Raw genomic sequence first — 12146 nt, forward strand, 5'->3', positions numbered from 1 at the left:
CGTCCCTGCTCTCTGGGCTCTGGCAATACTCCCAGATCCCACTACTCGAGTGCCAGTGGCTTCTAGGTTCTAGCACACGGCGGTGACGGTGCCTGCGTCCTCGGTCCTCTGGTCCTCTTTGCTCATCATTACCAATCGGCAGCTTTGCCACGATGGCTGTAGCCCCTTGGATTTCCTGCTGGTCCTTGCGATTTTCCCCTTGCCAATGTCCCCTATTCTTGTTCTGCCACGAGGACACGACAATTCGGTTCAGTCCTTGGTGTTGCTGCCCGTGATACAGTGTAGTACTAGGGCCCAGTTTAGTTTGTAAAAAAATTTACAAAATTTTTCGCATTCTCTGTCACATCGAATCTTTGACACATGCATAAAGCATTAAATATAAATAAAAAATAAAACTAATTACACAGTTTAGACAAAATCCACGAGACGAATCTTTTAAGCCTAATTAGACTATGATTGGACACTATTTGCCAAATAACAACGAAAATACTACGGTATCCATTTTGCCAAAAATTTTGGAACTAAACTGGGCTAGATTACTCCCACCGTCTAAAAAAAGAGTCGTTCGGGCTTTCAAAAAGTTAATAATTTTTAATTTTGATTAAATATATTTAATAAAATATTAATATTTATGATACATAATTAGTATCATTAGGTAGATCATTAAATATATTTTCATAATAAACTTATTTAGAGATATAAATATTACACATATATTTTATAACTTAGTCAAAATTAAGAAAGTTTGCCCAACATGTTTTCTACGACGACTTTTTTTTAAGGAACGGAGGTAGTAGTCCGTGTCCGTTGCCACCGTTGCCAAGGCCGGCTGGATTCAAACCTGTGGCCTGTCTTGTAACTCTTGGTCACTGACACGCCAAGTGTACTTAATTGGCAAGATGAGTGGGCTTTACTAAAAAAAACGACATTAACTTAGCGTACTCCTCCACGCCGCAGATTGCGCTAGGAATGAAGTAGGAACACGCCTAAGCCCTAGGACAATGATAGATTATTTGAAACGAGCCGAGCGTGTTTGCCCAGCTGATGATGAGTTCCGCTCACGCAACATGCCGACATGCTTCAAAGTTGCCGCAAAGAAAGAAGAATCTCTCTCCGATTAATCTGATGCAGATCGTGTAATGCACACCTGGCCTGCCTTCATTTTCAATCGAGAAATGAACGCCTGGGTAGCAGTAAAACTCGTCTTAACTACTATCCAGTAGCAGTAAAATCCAAGTTCCTAATCCATCCATCATTTGTAGCAGAGCTGATCATAGCATTCACGTGATCAAAAAAAGGTTTTTTTGGGGGCAAACCACGCTGAGACCGGATGCCAAGGTAGATTACCATTCCAGCGAGGTGTAAAAGCTGCGTAGGAGTACTGCAGCGCCAAGGCTGGTAAAAACAAACAAAACAGTACTACTACTACTGTCAGCAGTAAATAAAGCATCGAGGGGTCGAGTTACTTCCTAGGTTGGTGTTTACTTGTCAACAACTTTTTACTATAGCAAATTTAATCATCTATTTTTTTTCTAAAAAAATTTTAGATACTTTAATGTATATAATACTAATGAAATATGTTTAATAAAGAATCATATATATGAAAACTTGATGTATGTAAAAATCTTTTGCAGAAAAAAAATATGATCAAAATTGCTACAGTCCAAACTCGGTCCTGTTTAGTTTTGAATTTTGTAGCATTTTCGTTTTTATTTGGCAAAAATTATCTAATTATAGACTAATTAGGCTTAAAAGATTCGTCTCACGATTTCTCGGCTAACTATGTAATTAGTTTTTTTTTCCGTCTACATTTAGTACTCCATACATATGCCGCAAAATTTGATGTGACAAGTACTATGCAAAATTTTTTGGTTTTTGACTTAAACTAAGGCCCTGTTTAGTTTCCAAAATTTTTTATGCAGTACCCGTCACATCGAATCTTGCGGCACATGTATGGAGTACTAAATATAGATGAAAAAAAACTAATTGCACAGTTGGGTGAAAAATCGCGAGACGAAACTTTCGAACCTAATTAGTCTATAATTAGACACTAATTACCAAATAAAAACAAACGGGCTACAGTACCCAAAACCAAAAATTTTTGGCTTCTAAACGAGGCCTAAACGGGGCTAAACGAAAACGGGTAGTAAATCAGACAGGACTGGCAGGACGTGACCTGCCTGTGGGCCCCGCGGTACGGGCTAGGCAGAAGAGAACTACTCGCAAGAACCGACGGGGACAGACAGGCGGCATATTCGCTGGTTGGTTTCTGGGCTGGTTTAGACTGGTTGGTGCTGGTTTATTGTAAGAGGAAAATACTGTTTATTGGCTGGTTTAGGTTGGCTGAAACCAACAAGCGAACATGCTGAGGGTCACACCACAGAGTGCGAGGGCTGAGACTTTTTACTGTGTGCGATTATAAAGCATCTTAATTTGCTACGTGCCTTTACAAAAATTCGGGCGGTCTTCGGCATCACTGTTCTAACTTTTTCATATCCTTTGTGTCACTTTTATCAGTTTAGGTTCTAACACCGTTAAATTATAGGCGTGAAAAAACAAAAATACCCTTAAGTCTAAATATATTATTAATTTTTTTAAGTATCTTAACGACTTCAAATGAAAAAACTCAAAACTAGAAAGTTGTATATCTCATCGAGATCTATAATTTTCATATAAAATTTATTTTCATTTAATTCCAAAAAAATGATGATTTTTCTAAGATATATTAATCATATCAAATCATATATTTTTTGTGGAATTAAATGAAAATAAATTTTATATGAAAATTATAGATTTCGATGAAATCTACAACTTTCTAGTTTTGAGTTTTTTCATTTAAAGTCGTTAAGATGCTTAAAAAAATTAATAACATATTTAGATTTAAGGGTATTTTTATCTTTTTCACATCTACAGTTTAACGATGTTAGAGTCTAAATTGATGGAAGTGGTATGGAGAACACGAAAAAATTAAAATAATAACGCTGAAGATCACTGAATTTTTTCAGTGATGCATAAGAGATTGTGATCTTTTATAATGGCGTAGGGAGAAAAGTCTCCTCGATATTGGTAGAGTAGAATCTCATGCCCAGTCAGGATACTGTTGGGAGTGAGGTGTCTGGAGCACACAAAGCAGGCGCTACAGCGGCGGTCGCAGTACTGCCTCGAGCTTGTGGTAGAGGTGGAGCGGGAGGAAGAAGACGAGCAGGGAGGGAAAAGGAGGAGAATCCGAGAAGAAATTCAGAGAGGGAGGGAGGGAGGGAGGGCCATGATGGCAGGTGGTGTGGCGTCGTAGGTGGTTAAAGCGAGGGCGCCCGCTCGTCGTCGTCGTCCGGTAAAAAGCTCTCGAAAGAAGCTGCTCTCCCTTTGCGCTCTTTTCTTTCCGTTGGTTGGTTTTTCCCCCTTCCCTGCCCTACTCCTTCTTCGTCTTTCTCCGGCCGGCTTTGGGGAAAGAGGTGATGTGAGGTTCCCATCACTCACGCCAGGCTGGATTGCTAGATGCTGCCCCTCTTTATTACGGCTGTCGCTGGGCTGGGCTGCGGCGGACGGTGGGGAGGGGAGGCTTTTGTGCGCTGGCCTCTCGGTAGGTTTCGCGATTGCCTTCAAAAAAAAAAAATTCAAGCAATTTTGTTTCTGGTTCTGGAATCTCGAGAGGTATGAGAGGGTTGTTTTTGGTGAGGTACGTGTGGCCTTGTTGGTTGTTCTTCCAAACGGTGTTTCTGGACTCGGCAGTGACTGAGTTTTTTTTGCCGTTCTTGGATTCTGGAGGTATAGGGGGGATGGTCTATGTTCTATGATTACATAGCAATTTGCTGTAGGATCGTGGCTGATTTGGTGTGGTTGTTCATGTTTGATTTGAAGACATGTCTAGTTCATTCAGAATTTGCCTAGTATTTGTCTGCTACTTTCAAGCAAAATTCTTGATGGAAAAGATGGCTCTGAACTCTGAAGTTCTTGTCAAATGGGGAAATCATATTATTACTTGGGAATTACGAAGACCGTATTCTAGCGGTCGCGCTCAGTGCTCAGAGTCATGATAATTTAAAGTTCTTTTCTTAGTTGATTTTGTGAGCAATACATTCTCATGATTCCAAATGGCAACTTCAGTTCATCAATTTAACTCTTGTCCATCACTACTCAGGTCTATGAGCTGGTATTAGAACTGGTCATAATCTTCCGAAGGAAACATGGCGGAATGGAAGGTTGCAAGTGTTGATGCCCGGACGACGAAGATCAGAAATGTCCCTATTGCTGTAACCCCAGAAGGGTTCTGGTGCTGCCCGTCGCAGGCCGTGCTCCAGAAGACGGCGAAGAACCAAAACCAGCAGGCGAAAACGAAGACCAAAGGGGGTGCCTCGCCTCTTGCATCAAAGGCCTCATCAAATCAGAAGGCACCAACAATCTCATCCGAGAGAAGGACACACTCGACTCCGACAAGGGCTAAAATCAATTCAGAGGAGCAGAGGTGCTTGCCGGCAGAGGATGCTACGACTAATCCACCAAAGGCAGTGAATGAAAGGCCACAGAAGCAGCACAAGATATCTGTTGGATTTGGCGAGCTCGAGATGAGTGACTTGAAGGTGGTGCTGTATGGCAAGGATGGTGTTGCGGTAAAGATGAGCGTTCACAAGAACATCCTAGCTGAAAACAGTACCTTCTTTGCTGATAAGCTCTCCAGGCAATCTCCAGTGTCCAGTATAGAAGTGCCTGATTGTGAGGATGTGGAGATTTATGTTGAGACTGTTGGGTTGATGTACTGCAGTGATGTCAAGCAGAGGCTGATCAAGCAAACTGTTCCTCGTGTTCTTCGAGTCTTGAAGGTTTGCCCTAGTTAAATTCTCTTTTGTAACACTACTGCTGACTAGAATGGCACACTTAGTGGAATTAGTTTCATTATTCAGTACCATAGGATCACACCAGAATTTAGGGTTCAAATTAGGTCGCTTATTACTGGAGGCAGTATTCTTATTGCGGTCTGACCGGCTGTTAGTATTATTAAACTAATAATCCTTAAGTATATAAAAAAGAACCCATTATTCGGTGCAACTGAATGGTGCCTGCATGTCTGCAGCCTGTTCGGCTGGGATTATTCCCTCGTAAACGATCGTAATAAGTGACGAACAAGCCCAGCCAAACGAACAGGCTGCTGGTTCATGTTGTTACATCAAAGGGATATTGTCTGCTATACCCACAATACTACAACATGCCACTTATTCTATGGATGCTGACAAACACTGCCTTGTCCTATATATTTCGCGCGTACCAGTTGGTGGGGTTTGGGACAAATTTCAAGCTAGGCAGGCTGTCATGAATTATGTTATTGCTTTATGGAGCAAATGGCACAGAAGGATAATTGCACCAATCAGGCCCATGACTACATGGACCCTGGCCATACCATGCTAATGTGGGGCCTTAATTGCGATAGACCAATCTGGACTCTTCAGAAATCATAAAAATGGAGCTTTTCTTTTACTTGGGTTTTGTTGTTCCCTTAGATTTTTTTTTTTTGGTTGTGCAGGTTGCAGAGCTGTTAGGTTTCTCAGCATGTGTCATGTCATGCTTAGATTACTTGGAAGCGGTCCCTTGGGTTGGGGAAGAAGAAGAAAATGTGGTCTCATCTGTTCGGAATCTGCAGAGTGAGAACTATGGTGTTAGTCCTGTACTGAAGAGGGTAGCGTCTGATCTAACGACCCCACCAAATGACACATTTTCACATATCATTGAATTGGTTTTGAGAAGCAATGAGGATAGGGGGCGGCGTGAGATGAAATCTTTGGTACAGAAGCTTCTGAAGGAGAATAGCACTAGCTGTATAAGTGGATCTTCTGACTTGTGTTCTGAGACCCTCTACAGATCATGCCGGAACTGCCTGGATTCCTTGTTAATCTTGTTTCAGCAAGCAACTGACAGTGATTTTGCTGAGCAAGCTCTTAATATTAAAGAACCAGTTTTCCGACAAATTGCTCTAGAAGCAGATAATCTGCTTTGGTTAGCTGAGATTTTAGCTGACAGGAATGCTGCTGATGAGTTCACGGTCATATGGGCTAGCCAACGTGAGCTGGCTGGGCTCCACTCCAAGTTGCTAGTAAAGTCTCGCCACCTTGTCAGTTGTGTCACGGCGAGGCTATTTGTGGCAATTGGGAAAGGAGAGATGCTTCCTTCAAAGGACACAAGGCGGCTTCTCTTGGACGTCTGGCTGCAGCCTCTCATGGATGACTACAATTGGTTACAGCACGGTTGCAGGTCATTTGACCGGAAAGTGGTGGAGGAAGGTATTGGGCGGACCATCTTGACGCTCCCACTGGAGGATCAGCAGACAATCTTGCTCTCGTGGCTTGGGAGCTTCTTGAAGGTTGGGGACAGCTGCCCCAATCTCCAGAAGGCCTTTGAGGTTTGGTGGAGGAGAACTTTCATAAGGCCTTATGCTGAGCAACAAGGTAATCGATCGCAATCAGGTCGGAGCTGAGATATCAATTGGTTGCAGGAGAAAATAGCCTTGTTTCCTAGTGTAGTATATTGATGAGAAATTAGAGTGGTAATTTCTTACATGGTAGGCTGTTTGGGAGATCCCGAGTATGTGGAAGCAATGGGGATTAGTACTCTTGACTTGTAAGGCTTGAGAAAGTGTGCATTGTGCTTGTGATGCTTCATATGTATGTGAAGATCTCTGAATTCTGGGTACAGAATTTGTTCTCTTGTCTGTATATCATCAGGCATCTGTTTGCTGCTCTGTTCTGCTTCTTACAACGTTGCACGATGTTAATTCTACTGTGCTAAGGATCTCTTATGTAAAAACTCGATGCCTTCGATGCAACTGTAAAGATTTTGCAGAATGTGTTCTTCTAAAGTGAAGATATATCGGTTTCCATGTGTGTTGTTTGGATGATTGCCCAGTTTGAAATGGTTATGTACCATGCCACTTTCCTGTTGAGCCCAAATTCTTGATCATTTCCACATAAGAAACCTCGAAACTGATGACCTATTTGAGTCCAAGTGATATATCACAGTAAAAAAAAACACCTGGAAAATTTAAAATGTTTTTTCTACCTTCTTTTGGTGAAAATCTTGAAAGGAAAAAAAATCCCACTTATGAACAAAAGAGCTGTATTTATTTAGAAGAAAAAATCAATTGTAATTTAACTGATACACTGGTGTGACCCACCAAACAACACAAGATGAAGCAACAAATTGCTTCAGGCAAGCAGCAGCATCCAAGTACGTAGATGACACATTTGCCCCGTAGCAACTTGCATTGGCTCATCTGGATGCAGACCTATGAACAACCCTTTCATTCTTCAGGGCTCTGAAAGTGAAGACTCACTATTTAAGCCGGAATCAGTTAGCTCATCATCCTCTGGAACTCGTGGAAATCGAGGCCACCGTCGCCGTCGACGTCGTAGGCCCGAATCATGGCTTCGCAGTCGGCGACAGAACGCTTGTCTCCGAGCTGAGCGAGCACCCTCTGCAGGCCCCTGGCCGTGATCCTGCCCGCGGACTCCACGGCGTTGAACACCTCGAACGCCCTCCGCAGGTCCTCCTCCTGGCCGCCCTCCCTCTCCATCAGCGCCACGAACCCGGCGAAGTCCAGCATGTAGCCACCGTCGCCGTACGACGACGGCATGTCGTCGCCCATGGACACGAAGAAGGCGCGCAGCTCGGCGCCGGAGATCTTGCCGTCATTGTCCCGGTCGAAGTGCTGGAAGATCCGCTGCAGCTCGCTGTGCCTGCTGCTGGAGCTGGAGCTAGACCCGGACCTGGACCCCCTGCCGAACGACGACGACGACAGCCTCGTGACAGCCGCGCCCCTCGGGCTGGCCACGTCCGACTGCCCGCACATGAACGGCAACCTGAAGCTCCGTTTGCTCGACGTGCGCTTCGCCATTTCTGTGTTCGCTTAGCTTGTGTCACTTCGCTTGTGCGCTGCAGTTTGCAGGTAGTATACAAGAACCAAGTGCCGGGAGCTCCTTTTATAGCCGCGCAGCTCAGCTGGTGGTTGCTGCGATCCGAAGAAGCAGCCGCCGCCCATGCCATGCATCTTTGTGTGGGGTTTGACCGGTCGTGATGAGAAGTTAGTTGAGCCTGCGTCGCAACTACCTCCCTCATCAGATACTGTCAGTTTGGCATTATCTAACTCCCATCAGACAACGTGATCATGTGCTCACGATCCCCGCGCCGCCGCCCACCGAACAACGATATCTCGGAATCCGTGATTTAGTTATGGGCTTCGAGATACAGTGGTTCAAAATTGAATTTGCGGTTTGGGGCGCCTTGTGACATGACAAATTGACAAGTCATGGATCGGACTTTTACTTCACTGACTGAAAAAATCACTGTTTGAAGGCATTCAGATTTCAGAAGCTGTTGACAGGACAAGTGATGCAGAGAGACAGTCGTCTTTGAAGAATGCAGCCCTCTCATAACGATTTCATCAGAGACAGGGAATAAAGGGATCTGAAACTATCTAGTAGCAATGAGAGTTTTTTAGATGAGTAGCAATGAGAGTATCAGTTGAGAACTTGAGATCAGTGAGATCAGTGAGCACTAATGATTGTATCCTTCGAATGCCAAGTTCAGATTTGCAGTGGAGATTGAGATTTCAAGAGAGACCTGATCACGTCTGAGGGAGCAAACGAAATCTGCAATTTCGATACCGCTCGAGAACAAGTACAAGATTTTCAAATGCAGAGCTTCCATGTGACTCTCATGGAGGTTACCAACAACTCGAACATAGGGATTGCCTATGGCACATGTTTTCGTGGCATCACCACATGGAAGTAGACGCTACTGGCTGTTTACTTACTGATAAATCACCCACCTGAAACTCATAATTGGGTTCGGGCATCTAAGATGACCGGCAGCAGCGTCTTTCCTGACACTGTTTGTTCATATTTTTTTTGAACTGTACATCCTTGTATTTGACCAGAATGAAGAAAACATTGGATGCTACCCCCTACGATGGACCGATGGACTGACAAACAGTTGACACCCCAAGTTCAGCACACCGACCACAACAATACGGGCGTGAATGAATGGTATGGAATCTGCATCCTTTGCAAATTGCAGTGGAGGAATTCGCCCATGCACAGATCTCAAGAACAATATATGATTAAGTATCTGATGAGGTTTTGGGTGAAGCCGTATGATTTCCTTGAAACACGCTCCCCAAAAATTTCAGTAACAGAACCAAAGGTTACAGTTTTATTTTGATCTAAAGTATGGTAAATTGGTAACATAACAAGCTACCAGTTTAGTTTCTAGCAATCTTCTCATTCAAAGATGTACAGAGAGTTCAATTGAAGCGTGATCTACATTCTACTGAAAGACTCTAAGAGTTTTTCTATTCTTGAAGGCCATGTTTTGCGAATTCGAACTTCTGTTCTCTCCTGAACAGAGCTACTGCATCATCAGCAATCCCAAACAAAAACACAAAAAATGTTTCATGTGGCAGTCGATTTGGTATCTAGTACATTCTCATCGGCACTGATCAGCTCTGGTACTTTATCAAGTAGCCGGTTCATCTCTTCAGAAAATTCAAGTTTGGCTCGATTTGTCTTCCCTCCAACGACAACTGTACTTCCATCTTGCAATGCCCATATCTAGTGCAGCAGGAACCAAACCATAAATGTGTATCGGCAAGCCAATTGCAATTCTGTCGTCAATAAGAACCATGAAAAACAATCACACATACCTGAGAATGTGAAAGATAGCTAATGCAGGTCGTTAACATAAGCGCACCAAAACCAGCGTAAACAATAGGAACTCCTGGGTCAGTCTGATGGAAAGGGGAAAAAATAAGACACTTGTATTAAAGGAAAAGCACAAATGTCTTCAAAAATAAAAATAAAAAAGAATGAATCAATAGGATACCTTAAGATCCAGTCCAGTACTGCCAATAGCATCTTCAATGAGTATTTCATTGCCATTGATCTCAATAGGCAGTTTCGAGCTTGGCCGACGGACCCCTACAAACTTACCCTCTTGATCATACAACACGATAGACTGCAAATCTCGAGCAAGCATTGATCTACAAGTCACCAAGTAGGCAAACAACATATCATTACTCATATTTAGTTAACTTTTTTAAATCAAAATGAGATGAAAAATTACTAAACATACATTCCTTTGACATTCGGATTCGACGAGTCCACATCTTCAAGTGGCAAGAATGTCCCAAAGAGTTTCTTATCCCCATTCAATTTCAAGGGGGCCATTGCCAAATTGAAAGGGCCTTCACCATTTTTCTTCACTTGCAATGCTGAAAATCCCCAATCTGTCTGGTAGATGGTGATCCCTCCATATCTCAGGGGATCGTTTACTTTGATAGTCTTTCTCATCACTTCTTTACCCTCAAGGTTGAATAGAGAGAGATCACTGTAAAATTGTGAGACCTGGCAATCCAACAATATTAGTTGCCAATCAGGGTTCCCCCCCGTCAAGTTGCCAATCAGTCTAGAGTATATAACTGCACAAAAAGGTTAGAAAACACTGAGCAAGGAGATCACCTCTCCACTGTCATAGTACTCCATGTAGAACCGGTTGACATGGACTTCAGTATTGAAAACATCCGGTGCAACAGAGAGGACCCCTCTAGGTTTCATCACATCTCCAATAACAAAGTTCAGCCCTTGAGGCACATCCACGGAGCCTTTGAAGCTTCCTGTCGCACTTAGCGTGGCGCCAGCCATGATGAAGAGCATCGCCAAGTGCACGCCGATAGGCGCATACCGACCAGCCAGCCCTTTGAAAGCATACAAAGATGGCCCCTTGGTGAATACCTGCAGCAACAGATCATACAAGCATAATGCAACTGCCCAGTGGTTGGAGCTGGATAGAGATCATTGTGGGTGTCAATCACCTCATATCCAGCACCCATCAAGATGACTCCCAAATCCTGAATGGATGCTCGAGGAAGAGAGTCTGCAAATTCCTGCTTCCGTATTCTTTCTCCGGAATGTGTGAACGACCATCTGCAATGACACACCGGCACTTGATGTCTCACTCTCACCCCATGGTTCACTGATCGGCCTACCAAGAAGTGGCATATACTGATATACAAGAGAGTGGCCGTACCTTCTTGCGACCTTGACCATGGGGAGCTGGGTCGTGTAGGTGCACGCCATGAGGGACGTCGCGAGGAGCGCGAGGAGGCCGAGGAAGACCGGCGAGGAGAACATGTGGTCGAACCCGGGGGTGAGGATCCACCTCCACGTGATGAAGCCGAAGACAGGGTTGTCCTCGGGGAACTTCTCGAAGTAGTAGCTCGGCGCCTCTCCCTGGTCAATGACCGTTCCTGCGGTTGCCCGATTCGCAATGCCAGCACAGGAAAATGAGCAGGAAGGAATTCATGAAGCGTCAACAAAGGATCAAATTTTAGTCACAATCGGCAGTCGGTACCTAGAGCCATGAGGGCGGCAATGGCGAACATCTCGGAGATGGCGAGCGGGAGGTTGGACAGCACCGCGAGCGTCCTCTTGGTCGCCCTCCTCACCAACGCCAGCGCCGCGTTGCCGCTGCCCACCTTGGTCGTCGGCTTCTCACCCCCCGCCTTCTCCACGGCGGCCCCGCCTTCCTGCGACACCGGAGGGGCGGCGTCGAAGAAAACGATCTGCTTCTTGGCCTTGCTGGCACCGGCGGGGATGGCCTCGCGCCTCCCGCCGCCACTCCTGCCGCTGCCCCGCGGCGCGTCGCAGGAGACATGGAACCGGCGGCCGGGGCGGTGCGGGGCCGGGGCCGAGAGTCGGCGGAAGGAGGAGGGTTTGGAGGGGTTCAGGAGGAGGTAGGACGTCAGGGACGGCATCGTCGTGGGCGTGGCGGGAAGGAGACCGGGCGCGCGAGCGGTGAGGGAGTAATGCGGCGTCGCGCGCTGGCTTCGTCATCCCTCTCTCCTGTGGAAAAAGAGAAGAGAGGAGCGTGATGTGGATAAGGCGCGTCGTGTCGCGCGCGTTGCACACAAGTGAAGTGGGGAGCGCGAGACGGGATTTTTCCCGGTCGACTGGGCTGGGCTGGGCTGGGCATCGTTTACTTCTTTCCAGTAGAGTGTTACAGTACGCAAGATAGCAGGAAGCCCAGAAGGCATGAAAGGCAAGCGGGCCAGGAAACCCGATCCAAAGTTCACCGGCCCAAACTGGAAGAAGTAAACGAAGCCCAAC

At 45.3% G+C, this 12146-nt stretch overlaps 3 protein-coding genes across 5 annotated transcripts; 1 reads left to right on the plus strand and 2 right to left on the minus strand.

The window, feature by feature from the left end:
- The first annotated feature begins 3213 nt into the window (after positions 1–3213).
- On the plus strand, positions 3214–6701 carry LOC136477021 (BTB/POZ domain-containing protein At3g50780-like). 3 transcript variants are annotated; one of them, XM_066475032.1, is made up of 3 exons: positions 3214–3331; positions 4139–4817; positions 5516–6701. In XM_066475032.1, the coding sequence occupies exons 2-3, from the start codon at positions 4185–4187 to the stop codon at positions 6461–6463; spliced, it is 1581 nt and encodes a 526-aa protein (XP_066331129.1). In that variant the 5' UTR covers positions 3214–3331; positions 4139–4184; the 3' UTR covers positions 6464–6701. The 3 variants fall into 3 exon arrangements, with proteins under 3 accessions (XP_066331129.1, XP_066331135.1, XP_066331134.1); XM_066475038.1 differs by lacking the exon at positions 3214–3331 and adding an exon at positions 3345–3676; XM_066475037.1 differs by lacking the exon at positions 3214–3331 and adding an exon at positions 3345–3580.
- A 548-nt stretch (positions 6702–7249) lies between these two features.
- On the minus strand, positions 7250–8187 carry LOC136477032 (probable calcium-binding protein CML41). Its single transcript, XM_066475042.1, has one exon. It carries the CDS (start codon positions 7877–7879, stop codon positions 7337–7339), a length of 543 nt encoding a protein of 180 aa, XP_066331139.1. The 5' UTR covers positions 7880–8187; the 3' UTR covers positions 7250–7336.
- A 990-nt stretch (positions 8188–9177) lies between these two features.
- On the minus strand, positions 9178–11893 carry LOC136477040 (cytochrome c biogenesis protein CCS1, chloroplastic-like). The gene is made up of 8 exons (XM_066475054.1): positions 11392–11893; positions 11068–11287; positions 10853–10964; positions 10500–10772; positions 10114–10385; positions 9865–10021; positions 9686–9769; positions 9178–9593 (listed from the first exon to the last, which is right to left on the minus strand). The coding sequence occupies exons 1-8, from the start codon at positions 11792–11794 to the stop codon at positions 9435–9437; spliced, it is 1680 nt and encodes a 559-aa protein (XP_066331151.1). The 5' UTR covers positions 11795–11893; the 3' UTR covers positions 9178–9434.
- Positions 11894–12146: the final 253 nt, after the last annotated feature.

The sequence above is a fragment of the Miscanthus floridulus genome, chromosome 1, assembly GCF_019320115.1.
Source record: "Miscanthus floridulus cultivar M001 chromosome 1, ASM1932011v1, whole genome shotgun sequence".
Classification (NCBI taxonomy): domain Eukaryota; kingdom Viridiplantae; phylum Streptophyta; class Magnoliopsida; order Poales; family Poaceae; genus Miscanthus; species Miscanthus floridulus.